The sequence below is a fragment of the Kogia breviceps genome, chromosome 18 (assembly GCF_026419965.1).
Source record: "Kogia breviceps isolate mKogBre1 chromosome 18, mKogBre1 haplotype 1, whole genome shotgun sequence".
In the NCBI taxonomy this organism is placed as follows: Eukaryota; Metazoa; Chordata; class Mammalia; order Artiodactyla; family Physeteridae; genus Kogia; species Kogia breviceps.
The window spans coordinates 41020315-41047454 of NC_081327.1; the positions used below are offsets into that span (position 1 = coordinate 41020315).

The following is a 27140-nucleotide window of genomic DNA, read 5'->3' on the forward strand; positions in this document are numbered from 1 at the left end:
AACTTTTAAAAAAATGTTGACGTCCAGACCCCAACCTCAGAGATTCCTATTCACTGACTCTGGGGTTAGGGTCCAGGCATGTGTTTTCTTTAAAAGTTCTCAAGTCATTTCTTCTTAATGCAGCCAGATGTGAGAACCACTGATATATTGCTAACCAAAAAACAATAGTTAAGGATTTAATGTGGTTTGTTTTTTTTTTTTTTTTCTAACATAAAATGTATTTTTTTTCTGCTCTTTAGGGCTTGGATTTTGAGGACAAGCAGCAGTACATCCTGTATGTGGCAGTGACTAATGTGGACCCCTTTGAGGTCACTCTCCCCACTTCCACAGCCACTGTCACCGTGGACGTGATAGATGTGAATGAAGCCCCCATTTTCATGCCTCCTCAGAAGAAAGTGAATGTGCCTGAGGACTTCGGCTTGGGCCTGGAGATCACGTCCTACACCGCCCAGGAGCCAGACACATTTATGGAACAGAAGATCACGTAAGTGTGAGGGGTTTTCCACTTACTGGCAGCAACTGGCTGTGTGCGTACGTGTATGTATAAAATATTTTGTTCATGGCACTTTTATCATCATTGGTCTGTGGAAGATCCTTCTCTTGTTTGGCTTATTTATATTTTTATCCCCATTCCCCACACCATGTCCATTCATTCTGTCCATGGTCAGCCATTGTCGGTTTACTGTGCTTCCTCTCTTTGAATTCACTTAGTGTAGTAGGAATGTGGTTTTAATTTACATACATAGTATTGTGTTATAAGTAGCTTACTGTTTTTGTTTTTGTTTTGTTTTTTTTTTTGTAAACTTGAAGGCTCTTCTATAATGTAAATCACAGCCACAGATGCTGAAAACACACATACAAACCAACCAACAGCAACAGCACTGTGGCCCCGTATGATAAAGGATGTTCTTATTCTTTTGAGAGCTGGGTCTGATGACATACTTGGTGCTCCAGTGTGACAATGGTGGAAACTCAAAGGGAAGACTGTTAAGCACAAATGCAAGCATGGCACATCTGCATCTTTTTAGTAATAGCATGATTTCCAGAGGTAACAAAAGCCTCGGTCACTTCCTCTTCTCAGAGAGAGATTCCTACCTGTTAATATTTACTTTAGAGGAAACTATTAGAATGCTCTGAACTATTTAGAAAAAAGGTTATGCAAATCCGGTATAGAGTCCCACTTGGTAATAAATTGAGCATGTTCTTGTTTGGAGGGGGAGGTGTTTGTGTTTTCGTATCAGTGCCTGTGACTTACTAAACGTAAAACAAACATGAAGTTTAAGTGCAGCTTCAATTTCTGAGTTAATTCTAGGAAGTACTAATTCTATCCTGATTGGAAGGGCTCATAAATAGCTTTAAACTGTGCATGTGCACCATATGGATATAAAGGAACCAGGTAGTGATATTAATGGCTGCTAGAATCATTAGGTCAAGGATGATGAGGAATTTTTAAATGGAGGAACCAAGCTGGGACCATCCAAACCTCTGATAGATTTTAACATCTGCTGGAAGAGCAAGGACAGCCCAACATGAAGTGCCACTCGAAGTGATGCAACGGCATGTACACAGTGCCGCTTAAATATTGTATTTGGGGGAGAAAGGAAGGGTTGAAACAGAATCTAATCAAGCCTTAGGATATGATTTTGATGCAGTACAGAGAAAGAACAAGTTAAATGCCATGAGGAAGCAGTCAGCCAAATGCAGAATATGGGAGCTCTATGTCAAATGACCCAGTTTCTTTAGCAAATAATGACAGAAGGGTGGGGGTGACTGCTTAGATTAAAGGTGTTGATTAAGAGAGGAATCAACCAATTGTAATCTGTAGACTGTGCTTAAAGATGGATTCAAACGATCCAACTATAAAAGACACCCTTGAGGCAAATAGAGAAACTTGCACACAGACTTGACATTAAGTAATTATTATTTTTGCTAGGTGTGTTAGTGGCATCATGATATTGTAGGATTTTTTGTTTTGTGATTAAAGCCTTGGGTTGTATGGTTTCCAGCCTGTGTTGATATCTTAGCTTGTAGTAATGGAATAGGTAGTTCAAAGCATCTATTTGGAGAAGTTCAAGGACCAAGTCTAAATAATGTTTGCAGAGACCCTTACCCCTGGAATAAAGACCACCCGATATATGTAGTTCATTGCTTTGCACTTCTAAGGATATGAGGGTAAGCCCACAGGTATCCAGGACCCTTTCCTCCTTCTATTTCTTTATTTCCTTTTCTGAGCCTTTCAATGACCTCGATAGATAACTGGGCAGTATATCTCTGTTTTTCATGCTTACGTTTCTTCTGTTTCTGGTATTCCTAATAAGGTATGGCTTAATAGGATTCTCTTGGCATTTTGAATAAGATTTTGGGGGGTGGCTGTGTAAGACCAGAAGGAGCTTTACCCTCCCTGGCACTTCCCGTTAAATGCCAATAGTGCAGCGTACTCCCAGGTCACCATGTCAACCCAAATCTCCAGGGCTCATGGCGGAGGTGTTGGGTGCCATACATACTGTGACCTTTTGAGAACTGCTGTATGCTTTAGGGGGGTCAGTCTGAGAGAAACTAAAGAAATCTGACATCTAAATGCCATGCCCGATCCTGGATTGCATTCTGGATTGGGTTGGGGCAGAGGCGTGTGGGGAGGGTGGTATAGTTTGGGGGAAATCTACAGTTTGAATATGTACCATGTATGAAGTGGTAATACCATATCAAAGTTATATTTCCTGAAATTGAAAATCAAATTGTGGTTATGTAAGAGAATGCCTCTGTTCTTAGGAGAAAGCACACTGACCTTTTCATGAGTAAAGGAACATCATGTCTGCGACTTACTTACTCTCAGATGGTTCAGCAAAACAAGAAATTATGTGTATGTGTGCATCAACTTTTGTATATAGCAAAATATCGACAGTAGATGAATCTAGGTGAAGGGTACATGGATGGTCATCAAACCTTTTTGGCAAAATTTCTGTAGGAGTCATTATTTTTTTTTGAAATAAGGAAGTTAGAAGTATCTATCAACAAAAAGGAACCTTAACCTTCTTCAGCTACCTACCGTTCGCCGTTCCTGTTCTCAATCAGAGCTTGTGTCTTTCCAGGTATCGGATTTGGAGGGACGCTGCCAACTGGCTGGAGATTAATCCGGACACGGGTGCCATTTCCACTCGGGCTGAGTTGGACAGAGAGAACGTCGACCATGTGAAGAACAGCACGTACACGGCCCTCATTATAGCCACTGACAATGGTGAGGATGCCCTTACCATTTGGTTTTTGCTGCCTCACCCTCCTGACCAGCTCACTGCCTTGCCCCTATCCTTTTAGAGGCATGAATGCTTTCATTTTCTTTCATTCTTCAACAAAGCGTTCTCAAAGCATTGTCCAAAATGCGCAGAGTTTAGGCCAAGCAGAAGTTCCTTTTTACTACTCCTTCTGTACCTGAACCCCATGGGAGCCAGACTGTCTGGGTTTAGATCCTAGGACCAAAGCTTAATACCTGTGTGAACTTGGACTTATTACCTAATTTTTACGTCCCTCAGTTCCTTTATCCAACAAAACGATAATACCCCATCTAGGTTAAATGAGTTAATTTATGTAAAAGTGCTTGGAAGAGTGCCTGCTACCTAGTCTGTGCTCTGTAAGGACTGTTTTTATCTTTATCATCATCATCATTATTATTAGTGAAGTGTGGCTCCTTCCAGACTGTTTCTGTGTATTCGAATACATTTATAAACATATAGAAATATGGTTTATTATAAAGCCACTATCTGGTTTATAGCCTATTTTTGTTTTTATTATGAAAACCATTGTGTTATGCGTGTTTCATTTTTTTTTCCTTGAACATATGTCTTGAAGACACAGAGATCTATCTTGGCACATTATAGATCTACCTCTTTTCAATTAGATGATGTTATCTGCATATAGCGTAATTTAACCATTCGTACATTAAAAAAACACCGGGATTATTTCCAGTTCTCCATTATTTTTGTGAGTGATAGGTAAACATTGTTGTACCTGCCTCTGTGGGCAAGTGTTTCCCATGGATAGATATTCAGAAGCGGAGTTACAGTTAAAGAGACCTGCTAGTTCCTGTGATTAAATCTGTTCTCCTCTCCCTCCCCAACCTCCCGAGGTAGTAATTCCAGATTTGGCAATCTGGAAAGCAGAGGGCAAGGCGAGTAAGCCCGTGGTGGGGCCGGATGGGTGGCTAATGAGTGATGCCTTCATCACATTCTGAGCATGCTGTGGAGGGGTAACCCTGGCCTGGTCATTTAGAATCTAAAACCTGCTCCTGGAGCTGTCATTTGGGAGGCAGCAGGTTAAAAGCAGAGAGCCATGATGGGGCTCCATTTGCAGAAATGTTTTGCATAAAGGGGAAGCTAACCCATTGCTTGGGCAGCAGTGCTATGCTGGCCCAGCTGTCTCTGGCTACACGGGAGTTCCCTAGCCTGGCAATGGAGGTAACCAAGAGTTGGCAAGGTTCCTGTAAAGGGCCAGGGAGTAAATATTTTAGCCTCTGTAGACTGTACAATCTCTATTGGCATCATAGCCTAGAAGCAGCCATACACAGTTTGAAAAGGGATGAGCATAGCTGTGTTCCTCATTTGGGTGGAAGACCTTAGTTTGCTGACCCCTGACCTAATACTAATGGCTAAATTATGGTACTTTTGAATATATTCCTTCAAGTGTTGCTTTGTGCATGACTCAATACTTTTGATGTAGGTCTAAGAGGAGAATGAAGTTTCTTCAGAAAATCTATTATCTTATTAAAAAACCTTTTTTAAAGTTTTCTTTAATTAAAAAGAATTTTAGGGGCAGTGGTTAAGAATCCACCTGCCAATGAGGGTTACACAGGTTCACAGGTTCAAGCCTTGCTCCTGGAAGATCCCACATGCTGCTGAGCAACTAAGCCCGTGCACCACAACTGCTGAGCCTGCACTCTAGAGCCTGTGAGCCACAACTACTGGGTGCCTAGAGCCTGTGCTCCACAACAAGAGAAGCCACCACAGTGAGAAGCACACGCACCGCAACAAAGAGTAGCCCCTGCTTGCCACAACTAGAGAAAACCTGTGCACAGCAACGAAGACCCAACGCAGCCAAAAATAAATAAAATAAATAAATTTTTTTAAAAAAGAATTTTAAATGATACTTGCTCATTGTTAAAACAAGAAAATTCAAATGATAAGGTAAAAAGATCCATCCATGGGTGAATGGATAAACAAAATATGGTATACACATACACAATGGAATATTATTCAGCCTTAAAAAAGAAGGAAATTCTGTCATGTGTTACAATGTGGATGAACCTTGAGGACATTGTGCTTAGTGAAATAAACCAGCCACAAAATGACTAATACTGTGGGTTTCCACTTCGATGAGGTACTAATGTGGTCAAATTCATAGAAACAAAGTAGAATGGTGGTTACCAGGAACTGGAGGGGGAAATAGGGAATTGTTTAATGGGTACAGAGTTTCAGTTTTGTAAGATAAAATTATGGAGAGCTGTTTCACAACAATGTGATTATACTAACACTCCTGACCTGTACACTTTAAAAATGGTTAAAATGGTAAGTTTTATGCTGTTTCTTTTAACCACAATTTTCAGAGGTAAAAAGAAAAAATAATCACTATAGCTGCCCAGGTATAAATATTTATGGGTTTGAGATACTTTCCTCTGGGTTTTTTTTCCCTGCGATATGCTAATATTGATGATGATGATTCCTTGAGGGTCTACTTTTTCTGTTATCAAGTTCTATGTCAGGGTGTAAAAGAAATACAAACAGAAGTGTGTATAAATGTCTGAATCTAATTTGAAAAGCAACTTGGCGGCAATTGTAAAAGGCTCAATCCTTTGATAATGATCTTAAAGCCTTAGAAGTTCAGAGAAGGAGAACTAGTAGGGGGTGAGGAGGACTTCTTAGAGTAGTTAAAAAAAGTTGTGTTTTAAAAAATTTTTTATTGAAGTATAGTTGATTTACGATGTTGTGTTAATTTCTTGTGTACAGCAACGTGACTCAGCTATACATATATACATGCCTTTCCATTATGGTTTGTCACAGAATGCTGAATATAGTTCCCTGTGCTCTACAGTAGGACCTTGTTGTTTGTCCATCCTATATATAATAGTTGGCCTCTGCTAATCCCAGACTCCCATTCCTTCCCTCCCCCCCTCCCTTGGCATAGAGATGTTAAAATTTAATGGATGAATAAAGTTATGTGTGAAGATGGAGGGAGTCCTTGGTGTGAGGAATAACTTGAATAATTGTTATCAAAGTGGGGAATAGGCATGGCAGAGGTCTGCCCAGCCAGGAATGAGGATGGCCTGGAACCTGCAAGACAGGTGGCTCTCTGGGCAGAGTGGGGCCTGGTGAGGGAGCCCTGAAGGGCCAGGAGAAGAGGTGGATTCAGTCTGACGGGAGGCACTAGGGATTCATCCGTGGTCCTGAGCTGTGACATTTCCTGTGTATTTTCTTAGGTTCTCCACCTGCTACTGGAACGGGAACCCTGCTCCTATTCCTCGATGACGTGAATGACAATGCCCCCATACCAGAACCTCGGAACATGGACTTCTGCCAGAGGAATCCACAGCCTCATATCATCAACATCATTGATCCTGACCTTCCCCCCAACACTTCTCCCTTCACAGCAGAACTAACACATGGGGCAAGTGTCAACTGGACCATTGAGTACAATGACGAAGGTGGGCACCTGAGTCTTATCTTGGAAACTTTGCTCTGACCCCGTGCTTCCCTCGCACCCCCCGCTTCTGAATTTCCCTTCTCAATATCCACTTGTCACCCCCTTTATGTTGTTGTTTGTTTTCTGTTGTTGTTGTTGTTGTTTTGTTTTGGCTATACCACACATCTTGTGGGATCTTAGTTCCCTGACCAGAGATTGAACCTGGGCCCCCAGCAGTGGAAGCTCGGAGTCCTAACCACTGGACCACCAGGGAATTCCCCACTTGTCACCCCTTTTAAGGCTTGTTTCCTTGTCCCTTCTACCTTTGTGGCATTGAACCAAAGATCCCTTTGCGTTTCTGGTGTCTGAGTCTGTGACATACTGCCCAATAATCTACAACCCAAGCAGCTGTTGTCTTCATTCAGCTTTGCAATGTCTCTAGTTCCCTAATAATTTTTTGTTTTTGTGGTACGCGGGCCTCTCACTGTTGCGGCCTCTCCCGTTGCGGAGCACAGGCTCCAGACGCGCAGGTCCAGCGGCCATGGCTCACGGGCCCAGCCGCTCCGCGGCATGTGGGATCCTCCCGGACCGGGGCACGAACCTGTGTCCCCTGCATCGGCAGGCGGACTCTCAACCACTGCGCCACCAGGGAAGCCCTCTATCTAGTTCCCTAATAATTTTAATCTAGAATGAACTTTTTATCTCTCCTGATCCCCTCATTTTTGTTGCTTCTTCCAGAACATGAATCTCTGATTTTTAAGCCAAGGAAAACCCTAGAGGTGGGTGACTACAAAATCAATCTCAAGCTCATAGACAACCAGAACAAAGACCAAGTGACCACCTTAGATGTGCACGTGTGTGACTGTGAAGGGGTCGTCAGCAACTGTAGGAAGGCCAGTCCTTACGATGAAGCAAGGTTGCAACTTCCCGCCATTCTGGGGATTCTTGGAGGCATTCTTGCTTTTCTGGGTAAGTGCAACTGGCGAGTGTTTCAGCCTTTACCTTCTGAAGTGGGGGAGGTTTTTCTCTTACTGAGCATTTCAGGGGTAAGTGGTCCAAGACTGGAAGTCTGCCCAGTCCTTCTGTTTTGTTCTTTCAACCTCTAAGGGCAGTGTTTCTCCAGCTTGAGTGTACACAAATCACCCGTATATGAGAATGCTGATCCAGTAGGTCTGGGGTGGGGCCTCAGCCTCTGCATTTCTAACCAGCTCTGAGGTGATGCTGATGTTGCAGGTCTTTGGACCACCCTCGGAGCAGCGAGGCCTGGTCACCACCACCTTCTCCACATCCCACCCTGGAGGAGGGTGTAGAGGAAGTGGAAGGCACATATCTTGAAACTGAGCATGTCACCTTCACTCACATCCCACCGGTCCAAACACAGCCACACCTGGAACCTCCCAGTCTAACCGGGTGATCACGTGTCCAATTAAAACTTGGTGCAGAGAGTAGGGGTGGAGTGTGGGGTGCATGGTGAGTATCAGGGACTCAAAGGATGAAGGGGAAAAAGGTTACTGGGGAAAATTTGGCAGTTTCTGGCACCATCCTTAAAACTGATATCACCTGAGCCTACCTGTAGACTGAGCCCTAGGGTTGACACAGGTGCTGTTATGGTTTCTAAAAGCTAGTGATGGGCAAGTCAGAAAACCTCAAAGATAGTGTTGTTGTTGCTTTTTTTTTATCATTAGGAGCTATGATACGTGGTTCAGTTCATGAAGGTCCTTGCAGTCAGAAGAGGAGGCTGTTAACTGAGTCTTGAGAAAGGTTTGGTAGAAGACAGGATAGTTGGGCCACAGCGACTGGGGGAATCCCCATAGACAGAGGGCCATTTGTGGTGGTTCCCACACTAGTGAAGGCACAGAGAGAGGAAGGCTTGACGGACTGTGTAGGGCAGAGAGGCTGACCTTGCTGGGGTAGAAGAAAGTCCTTAGAGGGGAGCAATGGGACCACCTGGGGTCCTTCAGTTTAGATTCAGCAGTGTTACTGATCCTTCTGCTTCAACAGATTGAAGAAGGGATTGCCTATTGGCCTTCGGGAAATGTTTGCAGTGTGTCCTCTTAGCTCCTGCCCTCTGCTGCATCCTCTCAAAATTGAAAAGGAAGGAGAGAGTTGTTTAAAATTCAGTGGACTTTCTGGACCTTTCTTCCTCCAGGATTCACGTGGCTTTACTGCCACCACACAGTTATACTTAAAATATTGACTTTTTAAAATAGTAGCTTTATCTAACTTTGCTTTGGGTGTATTTCATTAGACATAGGGGCTGAGAACAACGTTTCGGAATGTTCAAATGTGCAACATTTACAGCAGAAGCAATGCCAGTGTGCAGATTTCCAGTGTCTTGTTCCTTATGGGCAGACATCGAAATTAAGCATCTAAAGAATGTTCTAGAGAGACAAGAGGATATGAAGGTTTTTGTGTAGTCAGCCAATATTTGGTTGCTTACTTTGTGCAAGATTTGTCTCTGACACCGGGGATTGGGGGGTTTCAGGACAGCTGAGTTGGGTGGTGCTTCCTGAAGTGATAACAATATGCCATGTTTTGGTTACTTTCCCTTACATAACATTTAAGTAATGTTTGATAAGAAGCATCCTTTTGGAAACGGTAGCCCTCCTCTGGCTCTTCAGCTCTAAGCTCCACAGGGATGGGGACTGTTTGCAGCTTCCATTGTTTTCAGTGCTGTGTCCTCAGGGCCAAGGCAGGCCTGGCCCACCTAGCAAGAACTCACTCAGTATTTCTGTTCTTGAGTCATGGTCCAGGGGGTTATATTGTTTATCTAGATAAGATCTTGGAATCTTTCTGATTCCAGAAACAGGTAGGTTGGGTACTTGCAAGTGTATGCCACCTCCTGTCTTAGTGCAGTGATGCTTCACTAGTTACTTGGGTATAAGGACCTATAAGTTAGAAAACACACTGAATCATATTTTTTTCCCACTCACAATAAATTATTTAGTTTTTTAAAAATTTAAATATTAGTCGTATATAGCCTAGACATAGCCACCAACATCAGATGAAAACCTTGAAAATAGATTTTAAAGCTCGCTTATGTGATTTATCCTAAGAGAAGATAAGGAATATACCAAGTGCCTTTTTTTCTTTTTTCTTTTTTTTTTTTTGCTGTTGTTTATTTTCAATTTTAAAATTTTTTGGTGTTTTTTTCATTGTGTACCAGGCGATTTTATAGTCTGTGCCCCACTCCCTGCCCCCCCAACCCCGTAACTGAATAAGAATAATACGCATGTATTAGTCACATTTAGGCTGATCCAGCCCTGCTCACAAACCTTCAATGGCTTCAACTCACTCTGAGTCAAAGCCAGAGTCCCTCCAGAGGTCTGCATGTCCTTGCTGCCCCTCTGACCCCCTCTCCCCTTCTTTCTCCCCTGATGATCCTGCTACAGCCACGCTGACCCTGTCTTTCCTTAACCACACCAATCTGCTTGGAGTCTTTGCCTGGACCATTTCTGCTGCCTGGAGTACTTTGCTCCAGATTTGGGGAAATGACTGATTGGTTTAAGGTCCAGTTAAAGACCACAATTGAGTTCTCATGTAATTGTCCACTGTGTAGTGCTACATATATTAACCTCAGGGATGTGAAGACATGTGAGTTGTCTTACAGCCATCTGTCTGGTCTGCAAGGCGGTGGTGCTCTGTGCCAGCTGCTGCTTACGGCCTTCTTGACCTGTGGCTCTTATCTCTCTCACCCCCACTCCAGTCCTGATTCTGCTGCTTCTGCTACTTGTTCGGAAGAGAAGGGTAGTCAAAGAGCCCTTACTGCCCCCAGAAGAAGACACCCGGGACAACATTTATTACTATGATGAAGAAGGAGGTGGAGAAGAAGACCAGGTGGGTGTTTAAAACCATGGGAGAAAGCGTAATGGCAATCTCTTTATTTGGAGGAAGCAATGATTAGTGGAAGACAGACATTTGAAATAGCTCTGTGTCACTTTGCGTTTTTTGTTGGTTTTTTTTTTTTTTTTTTTTTTTTTTTTTTGTGGTACACGGGCCTCTCACTGTTGTGGCCTCTCTCGTTGCGGAGCACAGGCTCCGGACACGCAGGCTCAGCGGCCATGGCTCACGGGCCCAGCCTTTCCGCGGCATGTGGGATCCTCCCGGACCAGGGCACAAACCCGCGTCCCCTGCATCGGCAGGTGGACTCTCAACCACTGCGCCACCAGGGAAACCCACTTTGCGTACTTTTTTAAAGACCTTTCATCTACCCAAGAAAATAGATGTTGTCATTAACCATCATCATCATCACCATCATCATCATTAGTACAGCATTGCTAACATTTATTTATTGTTTAGATGAATGAACAGAGGCACAGAGCAGTTAAGCAATTTGCCCAAAGTCACAGAGCTAGGAAGCAGTAAAACCAGGTGGTCTGACTCCAGAGCCTACTCTCCTCACTGCTATTTCCAGGACATGAACTTTATTCAAATTATCTTTGACATAGAACAACTGATCTGTTTTTTTTGTTGTTGTTGTTTTTATAAATTTATTTTATTTAGTTATTTTTGGCTGCATTGTGTCTTCATTGCTTTTGCACGGGCTTTCTCTAGTTGTGGGAAGCAGGGGCTATTCTTCGTTGCAGTGCGCGGGCTTCTCATTATGGTGGCTTCTCTTGTTACGGAGCACGAGGACTGATCTGTTTTAATATTTTGTTTCCTTTGAGTTTGTAGCTGTGCCAAACGGTTTTTTGCTTTTTGTAGATGTTAATTCTTCAGGCCTTCTTTATTTCTCTTGATTTTGGAGATGGTCTTAACTTGCCTTACCCTGTATTATTGAGCTATTACCACAATAATGCTGTATAACAGGCAATCCCAGAATGTTAGTGGCACACATCAACAAGCATGTTTTTCTCGTGCGTTTGTGGGTTAGCTGGGACAGTTGCTGGTCTCGGCTAGTGTCTTACTCTATTCGGGCTGCTGTAACAAAATACCATAGACTGGATGCTTATAAACAACAGAAATCTCTTTCTCACAGTTCTGGAAGCTGGGAAATGCAAGATCAAGGTGCTGGCAGATTCGATGTCGAGTGAGGGCCCTCTTCCTTGTTCATAGGTGGCCCTTGTCTCACTGTGTCCTCGTGTGATGGAACGGGCGGGGGAGCTCTGGGTGTCTTTGATAAGGGCACTAATCCCATTCCTGAGGGCTCCATACACTGTCACAACCTAATCACCTGCCAAACGTCCTACCTCCAGATACCATCACATTGTTTCAACATGTGAATTTAGGGGGGACGCACACAGTCTTTGGCACCTAGGCTCAGAAGAATGTGTGGGTTGGCTGGGGCTAGGCTGATGTAGGCTGCGTTTGGCTAGATGGCTGTGTGCTGTGACTTGTGTCCAGGAATGTTCCATGTAATTCCTATCTTCTTTGTCCCAGCAGGTAAGACCAAAGTACAGTTAAAGCCTTTGCCTGTGTCACATGTATTAATGTCCCATTGGTCAAAGCCAATCAAATGGCATAGCCCTACATTAATGGATTTCTATTCTTTTCACAGAGGATAGGGTGGGAAAGGAGTGAATATTTTCTGAATAATGATCTAATAATCATACCCTATGAAAAGTTAATAAGGTAAAACAGTCTACATTTGTACCCAAAAATGTACCTCCCAAGGCTTTTATGCTATATTTCCTTCCAGTGCTATTTGGAGACTCTTAGGTTGAAAACTACCATTTCAGAAAAGAAAAAAATAAACAACCAACTGCCATTTCAGATTACATTGGCACATGCTTGTAGATATCATACAGCTGACTGTTAAGGCTTTAGCTGGTACCATAATCTGTAAAACAAATATGACCCTGTGCTTATGACTGTTTCTATTTTACTCTTTGCTATGCTTTTCCCTTTTTCTCTAAAGGACTATGACCTGAGCCAGCTACACAGGGGCCTGGATGCTCGGCCCGAAGTGACTCGCAATGATGTGGCGCCAACCCTCCTGACTGTGCCCCAGTATCGACCCCGACCTGCCAATCCTGATGAAATTGGAAACTTTATTGATGAAGTAAGTAAGCAGAGTCAAAAGCCAAGACACAACAAACTCATCTCTAAACTTGGAAAGGAGCAGTTGTGTCAGAAGTGAAAAAAATTCTTCAGAGTCTTTCCTTTAACCATGTTTTCATCCCTGAGCCCTATTTGTTTTTTTATTTGTGCCTCATCTAAATTTCAGAACTAATAGCACTTTGAATTAGTCTTAGGGAATTTGCAAAGTTCATACAGCAAAACCAAGACTTGCTTGAAAAGATTTAATGGAATAAGAAATGAAACTAAAGAGATTCAAAGTAGACTCAGTTTCGTTTCACTAATGAGTCTCTCTTTCCCTGCATTACATTGCGATGTAATGTTAAATGTGTATCACAAGGCTACCTGAGGGCCAGAAAAATAGTTTCCATATTGTATATATCAGAAATGCATTCAACTATAAATACCAGAAGCTTAAATAGATATGAATAGATTTGCCTCATGCAAATAGAAGACTAGGGTTAGCAGTCTAGGCTGGTGCATCAGCCTTTTCCACCTTTCTGCTGCATGATCTAAGAACATGCTATCCTCATGCTTGTTGCTTTATGTTCACAAGATGGCTGCCACACTTCCAGGCCTTGAGCCTGTTTTCCTGTCAAGAAGTAGGAAGGGCAGAGCAGGGGGCAAAAACTTTCTTCTAGCAAACTGTTAGGCAAGAAGGAAGTTCATCCTACATGTTATTGGCCAGGACTGTCACAGGATTGTCCCTGTATGCAAGGGAGGATGGGAAATAGGCATTAAGTTAATTAGCTTAGGGTAAGAAGAGGAAGAACTGGTGGGGTTAAACAAAGAACCAAGTAAGTTAACAATAGTCCAGGGGGATCTATTTCCTTAAACTGTGTTACCTGATTACTTGCTCAGTTGCTGGAATGATTTTCAGGGCTTGTCTGATGGTCCAGTGGCCTTCAGCAAGTCTTCACGGTGGGGGCAGGTTTTGCTTCAGCTTCCCTGGGGAGTTGTCACCAAGGGCTATAAAAAGCACAGGAGTGTTGAAAGTGATCAAGCCAGATACATTCTAGGCACTGGATCTTAGAGAAAACTGAGAACAGGAAGGGCCACTTTCAACCATCCCTTTTAGATACATCTGGATTCAGGTATTTTCCTCCATTCACATTCATTTGTGTATCATCATATCTGATTATAGCTATTTCTTAATTACAAAAATAAAATGTTTGCTATTTAAAAAATATAAATTATGAAAATGTATATAAAGAAAAAGTGTGCAAGTCCTCCCTCAGTTCCCCTGACCATAATCACCAAAGTTAATTTAGCAGTTTGGCATTCATCCTTTCAGATCTTCTCGGGCTGAAATGCAGGCTGTGTAGCCTGGTGTGACTGTCCTCATTGTTTTTAGTCTCTGTCCATCCTGATTGGTCCCCTGCCTACATATAATTTACCAGTTTCGTTTAGGGGGAAAACGTTCTGCATACTTTCTCTTTTCCTTAACAGCATATCGTGTCCACCTTCCGTTCCAGTTTGTATTACATTTACCTTGTTGGTGTTCAGTGCTCCTGGCGTTCTGCAGGATGGTCTCATTGTTGTGCGGTAACACTTGGCTTTACGCACCAAAAGGAGGCATCTTGCCTAAGATGACAGGTGTGTGATTCCTCGCAATGAAAGATCCTATTGTCTTCCTTCTTTAGAACCTGAAGGCAGCTGATAGTGACCCCACGGCCCCACCCTATGACTCTTTGCTGGTGTTTGATTATGAAGGAAGCGGTTCTGAAGCTGCTAGTCTGAGCTCCCTGAACTCCTCGGAGTCAGACCAAGACCAGGACTATGACTACCTGAACGAATGGGGCAATCGCTTCAAGAAGTTGGCAGACATGTATGGAGGCGGCGAGGACGACTAGGGGACTCAAGACCCATGGGGAGACAGATGGGTCCGTACACTCATGTGATGGGAAATGCGGGGATAATAGTCCTGGTGGTTTTCCAGCTCCCTTCACTTGAGATGCGTTTCTGGAGAAGAGACCCGTGATCAATGATAGGATAGTTATGATTTCCACTTTATAGATCTAATCTGTGTGTTAGAACGATTTTGACTTATTCCATGAATCTTTTTTTCCCTTTCATCACTCTTACATGATGACGATGTCCAAAAGACCCCCAAATTTTAATATTTTCAAAAGGGTAGCTACAGCCTCAGAAGGTTCTGCTGGCAACTGGCAGATCTCCTTAAGGGCTTTGTCTCATTTTTAAAAGGAAGGTAAGGGGTCAATTTCCCTATTGTAGATATAAAGAAATTAATTGTGTGCTTTTTTCCCTCCTGTCACTGCACTGGTGTCCCATGTTCTAATATCCATTCTTACTCCCTCCGAATTCTATTACATTCCTCTGATGCAGGAATTACTGGGCTCTTTTAGGGAAAGAGGCTATGTCTGAGTCTGGCCATATGCTGAATGGGTATTGTGTACTCTTAAGAACTTTTAACGGTTTCCCTTTTCCATCTCCTGAGTACGTAACTTGAAATGGTCATCTATCCAGTTTACTTGTTCTGAGTAAGAATGTTTGTTATGTGAATGTCGTTATGGGGTGCTTTGGTTCTAAACAGGGAGCCTGGACCAGAAAAGGTGGTGAGTTTTCAGGTGCCACTGAACTTTTAATGTTCATTTATCCCTAAAACAAAAGAGTGATATATTCCAGGACTCAGAATAGTGCCTGAAGTGCTGCAGCCAAAGACAGAAGCTGGCTCATCACAGCAGAGGGGAAATGTGAAACGTGGCCGTGGAGATGGCAGGGGAGATTGTCACTGAGCCTGGGAATTGAGCCAACTGAGGCTGAAGACTGTTGAGGTGGCTCTACTTCCAGCCCTGAAAATTCTGAAAGAGTAGAGGAATCTCAACATGCATTTCCTGCCAGGATCCTTGTACCGTGGTTTGTACCCAAAGCACAGAATCCCCAGTGCCTGCTTTTGTTGATGTCTATAGAAAATGCTGGCTGGTCTGGACACATTTGCCCCAAATTCCAACTGTGCATGAAAACTTCAGAATGTTTTAAAAATCCAAATTTATTTTTCCTTAGGAGCAGGAAGAAAACACTCCTTGAAAGGGTGTTAGCAAAGGGAGGTGACGGTAGGGAGAACCTTAATTTGGATCCTTTGTTAGTTGAAATGCAACCTTTAAGAAACTTTTGACAACCATAGACCGGAACTTTATCTAAATTGCTTCCCTATCTATCATCTGTTTTTGGAAGAAAAACCCGTCCCTGCAACCACTTCTTAGAACTGTCTTGATTTTTCAGCAATTTAAACTCTAATGTAGTTCTGTGTAGAGAATGTCACTGTAGTTTTGAGTGTATATGTGTGTGGGTGCTGATAATTTTGTTTTTTCTTTGGGAAAAGGAAAACAATTCAAGGTGGAAAAAATTATTCTTAAATATTCATTTTTATAAATTTTATTAAAGAATTTTGTTACACCATTGTCAAACTTGTTTTATTTGATTACACAATTCCAGGCCAGACAGACAAATGGTTAGGTGAGCTTATTCAAAACATGGAGAAAGATGGGCTTCCCTGGTGGCACAGTGGTTGAGAATCTGCCTGCCGATGCAGGGGACACGGGTTCGTGCCCTGGTCCGGGAAGATCCCACATGCCATGGAGCGGCTGGGCCCGTGAGCCATGGCCGCTGAGCCTGTGCGTCCGAAGCCTGTGCTCCGCAACGGGAGAGGCCACAACAGTGAGAGGCCCGCATACCAAAAAAAAAAAAAAAAAAAAAAAACCATGGAGAAAGAAGGGGCAGAATAGCGGGGAAGCTGAGCACCTAAGGTCACTTTATTTGAAGGATATCCATCCATGTGGCATGTAGTGAAACCAATAAAATCTCCTTGTCAGGAGGCTACTGTGGGTTGTGCCGAGGGATAGTAAGAAGCAGGGCTTCAAATAACATTGTAGGTCAGCAAAGTTAGTATAGGGCAGTGCTTCTCCACTGGGGAAGATTGTGGCCCCCTCCTCCAGGGGACGCTGGCAATTTCTGGAGATACTTTCGGTTGTCATGACTGGCGAGGTGTTACCAGCATCAAGTCCAGGTCAGGGATGCTGCTAAACATCCTACAACACACAGGACAGCCTCCCTCCACAAAGAATTATCAGGTGCAAAATATCAACAGTGCTGCTGTTGAGAAATCTTGGTATGGGCTTGCAACTTTCCTTTGCTGGAGGGGTATGACTATTTTTGGTAGATTTAAAAATTGTAGTGAAATATAACATTTTACCAATTTAAACACTTTTAAGTGTACGATTCAGTGGTATTAAGTACCTTCAAAATGTTGTATAATAACCATCACCTCTATTTCCAGAAGTTTTTCATCATCCCAAACAAATGAGTGGAATCATTTAATATTTGTCCTTTTAAATTTGGCTTATTTCACCTAGCATAATGTCTTCAAAGTTGCAGCTGTGGCGCACGGGCTTAGTTGTTCCGTGGCATGTGGGATCCTCCCAGACCAGGGCTCGAACCCGTGTCCCCTGCATTGGCAGGCGGATTCCCAACTACTGCACCACCAGGGAAGCCCAGAGCTTCATGTTTCAAATGGCTGAATAATATTCCATTATGTGTATATGCAATATCATAAAGAACGTGGGGGTCAATTATGGAAAATGGAATGCAACCACTCCAGTAATCACATGTGAGTTTAGAAGATAAGAACCTGTAAGAACCTTCAATTGCTGGAGTCTTTGATGGGAATTCTGTTTCTATAAAAACAGCCATTGGTAACTATTGGATGCTTTAGGCTTGTTAGGTCCGGGTTGAGGCAGACAGCCCCCAGCCTGCTTAAATCGCTTGTTCGGCTGCTGACCCTAAAGTTCCTGACAAGGTTGGGTCCCTTGGCTAACTTCAAATCAACTAAACATGTTTCACACCAATACAGACTTCTTTGTGCGTCTTGAACAACCCCATGTGGTTCATTGCAGAGAAGCAGCGCCCTCTCCATGTAGCTCTTGAGGGTATCGGTTGTGATGGATGTTTAAGAGCATATTACCAGGGGGTCTCCAAGCTGTACTTCTGTGTTTTAACAAAGCTGCCCAGAGCAAACTGAGGAAGGGGCTACCAGCATTCAATTCCTACAAACTAAAATTCTGTGAGTGTAAATACTGGACTCTTGGGACATAGGGTACTTAAAAGCCCATTTGAATAATTATTTAGGCCTGGAGAAGCCTGAGAACGCTTCCTCTTTTTTAGACGCAGGACCTAATTACAACCTTATAGGCCCATGGCACTCCTCTAACATCCCATTACACGGATTAAAATGTACCCAGTGTTCCATGTGGGATGTATTTTCTTGCTGTAAAAAATTTTATAGGATCTTCATGACTTTGCTTTTAAGATTATGCACATCATTTTGTGGTATCTGGGCTATGGGGCCTGAAAGATAAAATCTGGTGCCATAATGCTTTGGTATAAAGGAGTCTCAGCTCTGGGAACCCTCTTAAACTTGTGGAAATCCCACATCAGTACTGCCCTTAGGCTTGGGTTGGGAAGGCCCCAGCCCTGGGTCCATGCTCTACCTGGCCTCCTCCACCATGCCCCTCCCCATGGCCAGGCTTGTTCACTCCCAAACCTCACCCTCCTCCCACAACCCCTCCAGGTTCTGGGACCCTCAGATTTCCTGCCCAGCCACCCCTGAGTCTGCTTCCAGGGCTCTGTGGGCCTCTTCACTTGGTCTGCCCTCTGGAAGGTGCACCATGATCCCTGTGTGTGCGCTCCTAGCCCTAGGGAGGCCAAGTGGTAGTTTCTTGGAGGTGTGTGAACAGAGCTTGGATGTGCACATCCAGGCTGGGGTGTCTGCATGTGTGTGTGCAGGATGGAGATGCTAGTGAGAATAAAAAGGGGTCAGGCCGGAGGTGGGCGGCTGGCTCTTCCCATATAGCCTTGTCCAGTATGGAGCTCTGAGGTGAAGTCTGAGAACACTCAATTCAAACCTGGTGTATTTTTCAAGGTAGGGGGATAGAAAATATTTTAATAAAATATTGTCTACTGGTTTGATTTATACTTTGAAATATTTAGACACGGTATGAGGGCCTCCATTTGTATTTTTCACTAATGCCCACAAAAATTAGGGGAGGGCCTTTCCCACACGATGCCCTACACCCATTTTACTAAATGTTTAACACCTTGAAATGACCTTAAAAATTTTTTTCCCCAAAATGAACTTGTGTCCACACATTATTGAAGAAAAACTGTCTATATTGACAAAACCTAGGGTGGGATATAATGAAAAGAGTGCTAGGAAATTTTGTAGGTCGTTTATTTCCCCTTCAAAAATGTTCCTCCAGGGCTTCCCTGGAGGTGCTGTGGTTGAGAGTCCACCTGCTGATGCAGAGGACACGGGTTCGTGCCCCGGTCCGGGAAGATCCCACATGCCGCGGAGCGGCTGGGCCCGTGAGCCATGGCCGCTGAGCCTGCGTGTCCGGAGCCTGTGCCCCGCAATGGGAGAGGCCACGACAGTGAGAGGCCCTCGTACCGCAAAAAAAAAAAAACAAAAACAAACACCACAATGTTCCTCCAATTTATAGATATTTTGGCAGGTTTTATTTGAGGAATAGATGGGGAGGAAGATCCAGGTAAAATTTATTAAGCATCTCCTCTGTTGCAGACATTGCTAAATACTTGAGAGCAGTATCACTCCCTAAGCTAGCCTAGTGAAAATGGTTCTGTTATCTTCTCATTCTAGAGAGTAGGAAATGGCTGATGGCCTAGGGCTGGACCCCAGAAAAATGGGAGTGACCTGGAGGGGGCCTGACTCACTGAGAAGAGTTGAATGAACAATTTCCTCCCCCAGTGGCATGGTCTTGCATATGGAGCGCATCCCATTTCCCAAGACTTCCAGCAGCTAACTGCTGAAGAGCAGGCATCAGTCATGAACTCAGGTTAGCTCAGGGGATCTCAAGGAGATGCAGGACAGCCTCTTGTGAGCAGTTTCACGAGGTGGGTATTGGAGCTGGTTGTGACAATGATAGGAGAAATTACTGACTGAGTGAAGGGAGAGGCAGGAGTGCTAAAGTCTTGCTCTCAGAAGCATTGTCCTGGATTTGCAGCATGCCTTTCAGACAACATGACTTTTGAATGTCCCACCAGGATTCATGTAGGTGAAAACCTGTTTCGATGATATAAATCTCCAAAGCATTCTGTCTTACATATTAACTCAATTTTGATGGAGCACGATTTTAATAGACATTGAATTTTCCAGGAATGCCTGTAAATAGGGCAAAGATCGAGCTTTTATTGGGAACTGAGTCCATTTAAGAAATCATATCATCAATAACAATATTTGTAGCTATTCACAATGGATGTTTAGTACTTATTTTTAAATATCACTAATGAAGAAATTCAACGGTTGAATATTGTTTTACATACCTAAACTTCATTATAAGAAAGTGCAACAACTGATTGTTTCACTATGACCTTCAGTGTTCCGGTACTCAAATATTTTCATACTGAAATTCATATTATGTCATAATTAAACTACTTCTCTCATCCTTTTTCTTTATATAGAGGTTAAACATGTTGAGCTTCTGAAATCGTGCATGTAGGTAAGTTGTGTTAGCTATGTTTACTTCCCCCGCCCCCGGGGAGTACAGGTGGCCTGAGAAAAGATTTCTTCGTGAAGGTCGCAGTCCCAACCAAGTCGACCCCGCCCCACGCCGCGGGCCCCGCCCCACGGGCTTCGGCCACGCTCAACGTGGCGGCGACGCCGGTCCGCTGAGGCGCCTGCGCAGGTCGCATGTGGCGCGTCCCACTCCAGTCATGGCGGCCCTCCGGCAGGCCGCGGGCACCGGGGTTCTGGAAACGTGTGCTCTGGAGCGGATTTTGGAGGCGTTGAAGCTGCTGCTGAGCCCGGGAGGTGAGAGGACGGATCTCGGCGCCTGGCTGCACCCGGGACTCTCAGGGCCAGCGGTCTTCCAGGGCTGCCCTTCTTCCCGCGGCGTGCGCCCCTCAGGCCCTCCCCGGGACCCCTCTGGCCCTGAGGCCGCCCAGCCCCGCACCTGGGGGCTTTGGGCAGGGTCTGTCCAGACTCCTTTTACCCTTGAGGAAACCGAGGTTCAGGGAGGGCTGGGATCCGTTGAATACTGATACTAACCAAGTACAATATCTCGAGCGCTTACCTTGGGCCAGGCGCTGTGTTAAGCACCTCGGGTGCGTGATTTCAGCCGTCCCTGCTGCAGCCCTGTAAGGGGACTGCAGACACAGCCTCAGAGAGGGCCCAGCCTCTTGAGGGCGCAGGGTCAGATGTGGACACTGGAGATTTGTACAAAGTGCCAAGGAGTCCAGAAAAAGGAAGCAGTGACGTTTGAGCTGCGTTTTGGGGCGAGGATTTAGGGATTTACAGTCACTTTTAATCTTTCCTGGTGAGTTGATAAGATCTTCCCAATTTAGAATTAGAAGGGACCTTGGGAGTGGTGTAGCCTCGCATCTCCTTTTACAGCTGAGGACGCCCACGGCTCACCGAAGAGATTAACCTGACCAAGATCACATGGTGAAATTAGAGGCAGAACACGAACCTGGAACCAAGGTCTGCCGAACCCCCTTCTCAGACCAAGGCAGATTATTCAGTATGGAGCCTCTGATGTTATCTGAAGCTTTGAGAAAGATACGCAAGAAATAGGGCCCTACTTATAAATTAGAGCGTATAATTTGGAGGAAGGGGTTTGTAGCATGAGCAAGATAAGGTACATGAAGGTGATGTTCCCAGTTTCAGATTTTGAGATTTCCCCCCCTGCCCCCCAAACTGCGAAAACTCCCGAAACAGTATGTCATACTTGCGGCAAGTGAAAAGAAGTTATTAATGAGGAATTTCCTGGCAGTCCAGTGGTTAGGACTCAGCGCTCTCACTGCAGAGGGCCCGAGTTCAATCCCTGGTGGGGGAACTAAGGTCGCACAATCCGCGAGGTGCAGGCAAAAAAAAAAAAATTATTAATAATAGGAATTGAGTGCCTGCTAAGTATCAGTCCCTATAGTGTGCTGTTTATGTATGTATCTTTTTTTCCTCACAACAATCCCATGAGATAGGTATTACTTCTATTCCATTTTACAGATGAAGGAACCAAGGCTCAGGTACATTAGAAATTGCACAATGCCAGTCTTAAGTGGTAGAGTTTGGATTTGAATTCAGACACCTTCAACTGCAGTATGGTAACTATACTACTTTGCCCCAATGAAGAATTAAAGTACAATTGAAATTGTGCAAAATACAATTTTAACTTGCTAATGGAGAGGTTACTTGTCCAGCAATTGAAACTGTCTAGAACATGATTGAGAACAGGAATAAATAAGTTAAAAAGTCTGGAAGTAATCATCTGTCACAAAGCATATACACTTCATTTTTGGAAGACCCTCTTTAACTCTCAAAGAGTATGTGGTGGAGTTCCATACATGTACTCATTTAGCTTAGGAGAATTCAAGCATTCCTATTTGAAAAAGAATAAGTAACTTGGTAAAATGATATTATATTGCACAGACAGGCTATTATATATTGTGTGAATATTTCTGCTATTTTATCATATCAGCTAAGGGAATTTTAAAAATACCTGTGCATAATAAGTATTCACATGTTCCCAATGGACAGAGGATGTTGAGACAAGATTAAAGTATTTGCTGAAATTATATCCAGCTCGATTAAACATCTTTTCATCTGCCTTTGACTACCTTTGAGGTAATATTTACTGAGAGTCAACTGTATGTAGTATTCTATCCTCAGTGCTTTTGGAGATAGAAATATTATTTAACAACTTGTGCTTTCAAGCATCTTGTTTGTTTGGGGACATGGTACTCCATATATAGACCAAAGATATTCAATATGGCAGGATAATACTATTGGTGAATGGATGGTACAGGTAGCAATTGGATAGAGAAGGAGTTATCTAGGGATGGGGCTGGGGAAGGCTACAAGAGAAAAAAGACTTCAGTCTAGGTGGGAAGAAACCGTCTTTCCCTTTTTTAAAAAAAATTTTTTTGCGGTACGCGGGCCTCTCACTGTTGTGGTCTCTCCTGTTGCGGAACACAGGCTTCAGACCCACGGGGTCAGCGGCCATGGCTCAAGGGCCCAGCCGCTCCGCGGCATGTGGGATCTTCCCGGACCGGGGCACGAACCTGTGTCCCCTGCATCGGCAGGCGGACTCTCAACCACTGCGCCACCAGGGAAGCCCTAGTCTTTCCCTTTTGATCCATCAAAAGTTCTACAGCATTAAGTGTTTTCTCTTCCCCTGCCTTCCATTTCTGTACTCAGTTATGGGGCAAATAAGAATCACATCTTCACCTCCATTATTAGGAAGTGTGTTAAGCAGAATTTGAAAGGGGTTTTTCAGTTCTGGTGAAGTTTTGCTTGAGGTCATCTCAGCAGTGGTTTTCCTAAAAAATAACTTTACACACTAAATATATATTTGTTGAACTCTGTCATTAAATTTGAATTATGTGGTGGTGGGGGGCTGGAAATTTTGGTGATTTGTAAATAATGAAGCTGTATCACCCTTATTTTTGCACTCCCTATTGCTTTGTACTTTGAACTTAATAAAAACTACTGCACAGATTAAGAAGTCTGCTTTCAAATGTCACAAAGCATAGACATTTACATTGGTGATTGGGAAGAATAAATAATACTGTTTATGAGGGCAGCATTTCCCAAAGTGTGATACGGATGGTTTTAGGCAGTATGTTGAGAAATATTTTGAGGCTGAAAAGCATCGAGTAGTGATCAAGAGCTTGGGTTCTGGAGCCAGCTTGCCAGAGTTGAATATGCTCTGGGGCAAATAGCTTAACCTTAGTCTCCTCATCTGGAAACAAGAATAATAATATAATACTCCATACCTCACAGAGTTGGTGTGAGGATTGAATTAAATACACAAAGCCCTTAGGATAGTATACTATTACTAATTTAAGTTTAAAAAAATGATTTAATTTGAAGAAATACACAAGCTAATAATACAGCTGGTACTCAGATAAATGGCAAAAATCGTGGAAGTGCTATATGACTGTAATTTGGAAAACATTGTTTTAAGGCCTCAGATCTCAAACTTTTTGGTTTGAGCACTCTAACACTCTTAAAAAGTGTTGAGGACTTAAAAGTGCTTTTATGTGGGTTATGTGTATCAGTATTTACTGTATTAGAAATTAAGACTTCAAGAGAAACCTTTTAACTTTATTTAAATATAACAGTAACCTGTTACATGTTAACATAATGACATTTTTAATGAAAAATGTATTTTTCAAAATAAAATAACTTAGCAGGAAGAGTGACATTGTTTTACATTTGAGTGGCATTGTTTTACATTTTTGCAAATCTCCTTAATGTCTGTCTTATTAGAAGAGAGCTGGATTTTTGTATTTGCTTCTATGTTCAATCTGTCATGACAGATTGTTTTGACTGAAAAAGATGAAGAAAATCTGTACTCACATAGGTATGTAGTTGGAAAGGGAGGCTTTTTCCATCATCTTTTCAGATAATTGTGTGTATTCCTCTTTAAAACTCAACAAGAGGTAATTTCTTAAAAGGTTAATTATTATAGTATGGAATGTGAACTCATATCAGTGAACTTTTCAGACTTGGTACACTCAAGAGAGAACGAGAGCGTAAAAGGCAAATAATGTCTTAGTATTAATATGAAAATAGTTTTGACCTTGTAGACTTTCTGAGAGAATCTTGGGAAGGGCTTCAAAACCTGAGACCCTATACCACACTTTGAGAACTGCTGGTCTCAGAGAACGCCTTATTTATTTTCAAGTAGATTTTCTTTTTGTCACCAGTAGAGGGCAGAGGAGACTACTTTATTAAGGGGCTCTTGGAAAACAGTTAATCGCTTTTGTTTTAAGTCACTTTCTTTTTGTCCCATGTTTGGGTTCCAAGATCTTATGAAGTCACAGGAGGTCACTTAGAGATTGTTTAGTGGCATCTTAATGGTTAGTGGCAACAAGCTATGAAAACACTCATTTTCTTTTTAGGTATATATTACCCAAACAAACCAGATACTGTTGCCAGTGGGTCAGAACAGTTGCCCTGAGCAGTCCTAGAGAAATATTGGAAAAATCTTACTCTTCTGATTCTCACTATGTTGAAAAAAAAAGTGGTATTCGTTTTTCTTTTCATAGAGGTAGTTAATATTCCTTATAGTAAAGCTTTAAAAAATATTAGAGAAACTAAAAGAAGAAAATTTAAATGACCTTAATCCCACTATCCAGAGATTACATTTTGGGGATTATATATATTTTTTGTTTATAAAAATGACCTCATATACTGCATACTGTTTTATAACCTTAAAATATGTTTTTAGTACAGAAACAATACATAGTCACTGTGGAAAGAATTTTTTAACATAATAAAGCAAAAAAGAAAAATCACCCAAAACCCTACCATCCAGAGATTATCACTGTTAATACTTTGAAGTATAGCTTTTGAAGTCTTTTTCTATATGTGTACACATGCACACACGTATATATTTTAATAAAGTTAGGTTCATTCTGTTCTTTTATTGTTCAATTTTCAGAATAATGCATTAGTGTCTCAGCAGTCTCCAAAGGTAGCCAATGGAGTGATTTTTTTGTTTTGTTTTATTATGAATAGATTTTTGTATATACATGTTTCAGTTATTGTACTCATTATTTTAAAAAATTATTTATTTATTTATTTATGGCCACGTTGGTCTTTGTTGCTGCGCGCAGGCTTTCTCCAGTTGTGGTGAGTGGGGTCTACTCTTCGTTGTGGTGTGAGGGCTTCTTATTGCAGTAGGTTCTCTTGTTGTGGAGCTCAGGCTGTAGGTGCGCGGGCTCTAGAGCCCAGGCTCAGTAGTTGTGGCACACGGGCTTAGTCGCAGCATGTGGGATCTTCCTAGACCAAGGCTTGAACCCGTGTCCCCTGCATTGGCAGGCGGGTTCTCAACCACTGCGCCACCAGGGAAGTCCTGTACTCATTACTCTTGATACTCTGTTCCATTTGTGGCCTGTGGGACCCATTCAAGTTGGCTGTTGGACTCTGATGTGACCCTAGTAACCCTAGTAGTCTTTGACTGCTTTGCTTTCAGGCATAAGATATCTAAGACTCATCTTATTCATTTCTTGCTGCATTCTTGAAAACAAATCTCTTTAAGAAAAAGTGATATTTAGAGACCACACAATAGACACTAGTGACATTTATTGCCACTGAAGTGTCATTACTTCCAGACTTTTTCAATGATTGTAACTAGGAAATATGTGGATTTTCAGAAGACAAAAAACAAAATCGAGAGTTTGTACGGATATTCCCAATTAAAATGAAATATTATAGTTTAAATTTTTCCTAACGTTATGAAAAATTTTAAGCTTATAGAAAAGTTGAAGGAATTTTACCTTGAAAATTTGTATACCATGACTTAGATTCTTTAACATGTATTTGTCCACCTAGCCATTCTTTTTTTTTTTTTTTTTTTTGGTGGTACACAGGCCTCTCACCGCTGTGGCCTCTCCTGCTGCGGAGCACAGGCTCCGGACGTGCAGGCTCAGCGGCCACAGCCGCTCCGTGGCACGTGGGATCCTCCTGGACCAGGGCATGAACCCGCGTCCCCTGCATCGGCAGGTGGACTCTCAACCACTGCGCCACCAGGGAAGCCCTAGCCATTCTTCCTTACTATATTTTATATTTTTATCTTTTTATGTTTTTCTCTTATCTGAAAATATTGGTTCCTAATGAAATTAATGTAGTTATTTACTTATTTCATATATATACACTATATATATATACACATATATATACACACAAATATATAGTTACATATTCATATATAATATATTCACACATGCATATAATATTTTAAAATAACAAATCCTACATTACTATCATCAACACACCTGCTGTTTCTAAGGGATCTTTGTTTGTCCTCAGGATGTACAAAGTTCTGTATTTCAAGTCACTTGAAATGATTCTCTGTGTGGTTGTGCTGCTAACTTGGTTTAGAGTAGGGGTTGGCACACTTTTTCTGTAAAGAAGCAGGCAGTAAATATTTTGGGCTTTGTGATCCATACTGTCTCTGTCACAACTATTTCCCTCTGTTGTTGTAGCTCGAAAGCAGCCAAAGATAATATGTAAATAAATAGCATGTCTATGTTCCAATAAAACTTTACTTGTAGAAATAGGTGGTGGGCCTGATTTGACCTGTAGATTGTAGTTTGGCAGCCTTGGACATAAAGTATAGATTAGGTTCATTTGTTTTTTATTTTTAGGAGTATTTTGAATTTTCTTTTTGATTTAATTTTTTTAACTATGAAAAAAATACAGGGCTCCAAAAGGAAAACTCTAAAACTCATCCCTGTCTCCTCCCCACTGATCTCTCCCTCTCTCTATAGACAACTTATTTTAGTTAATTTTTAATTTGTTTTTCCACTGCTTTTTTAAAAAATAAAACTAAATAATATATTTCATGTTCCTTCCCATTGTAACACAAAAGTTATCATACTGTATACATTCTTCTGCACCTTTTTAAATTCAGTATGTC

General features: G+C 42.5%; 2 protein-coding genes across 5 annotated transcripts in view; both read left to right on the forward strand.

The window, feature by feature from the left end:
* The window catches only part of CDH1 (cadherin 1), a 103685-nt gene extending 87576 nt beyond the window's left edge, over positions 1–16109 (forward strand). For all 4 annotated transcript variants that reach the window (XM_067019804.1, XM_067019805.1, XM_059044813.2 and 1 more), the window contains 7 exons: positions 240–484; positions 3090–3235; positions 6464–6688; positions 7405–7635; positions 10373–10503; positions 12524–12667; positions 14328–16109. In XM_067019804.1, the coding sequence (XP_066875905.1) occupies positions 240–484; positions 3090–3235; positions 6464–6688; positions 7405–7635; positions 10373–10503; positions 12524–12667; positions 14328–14537 (1332 nt within the window). In that variant the 3' untranslated portion in view covers positions 14538–16109. The remainder of the gene's footprint in view (positions 1–239; positions 485–3089; positions 3236–6463; positions 6689–7404; positions 7636–10372; positions 10504–12523; positions 12668–14327) is intronic.
* Positions 16110–20398: 4289 nt separating this feature from the next.
* TANGO6 (transport and golgi organization 6 homolog) overlaps positions 20399–27140 on the forward strand; it is a 182027-nt gene continuing 175285 nt past the window's right edge. The window contains exon 1 of the mRNA XM_059044805.2: positions 20399–20527. Within this exon, the coding sequence (XP_058900788.1) occupies positions 20431–20527 (97 nt within the window). The 5' untranslated portion in view covers positions 20399–20430. The remainder of the gene's footprint in view (positions 20528–27140) is intronic.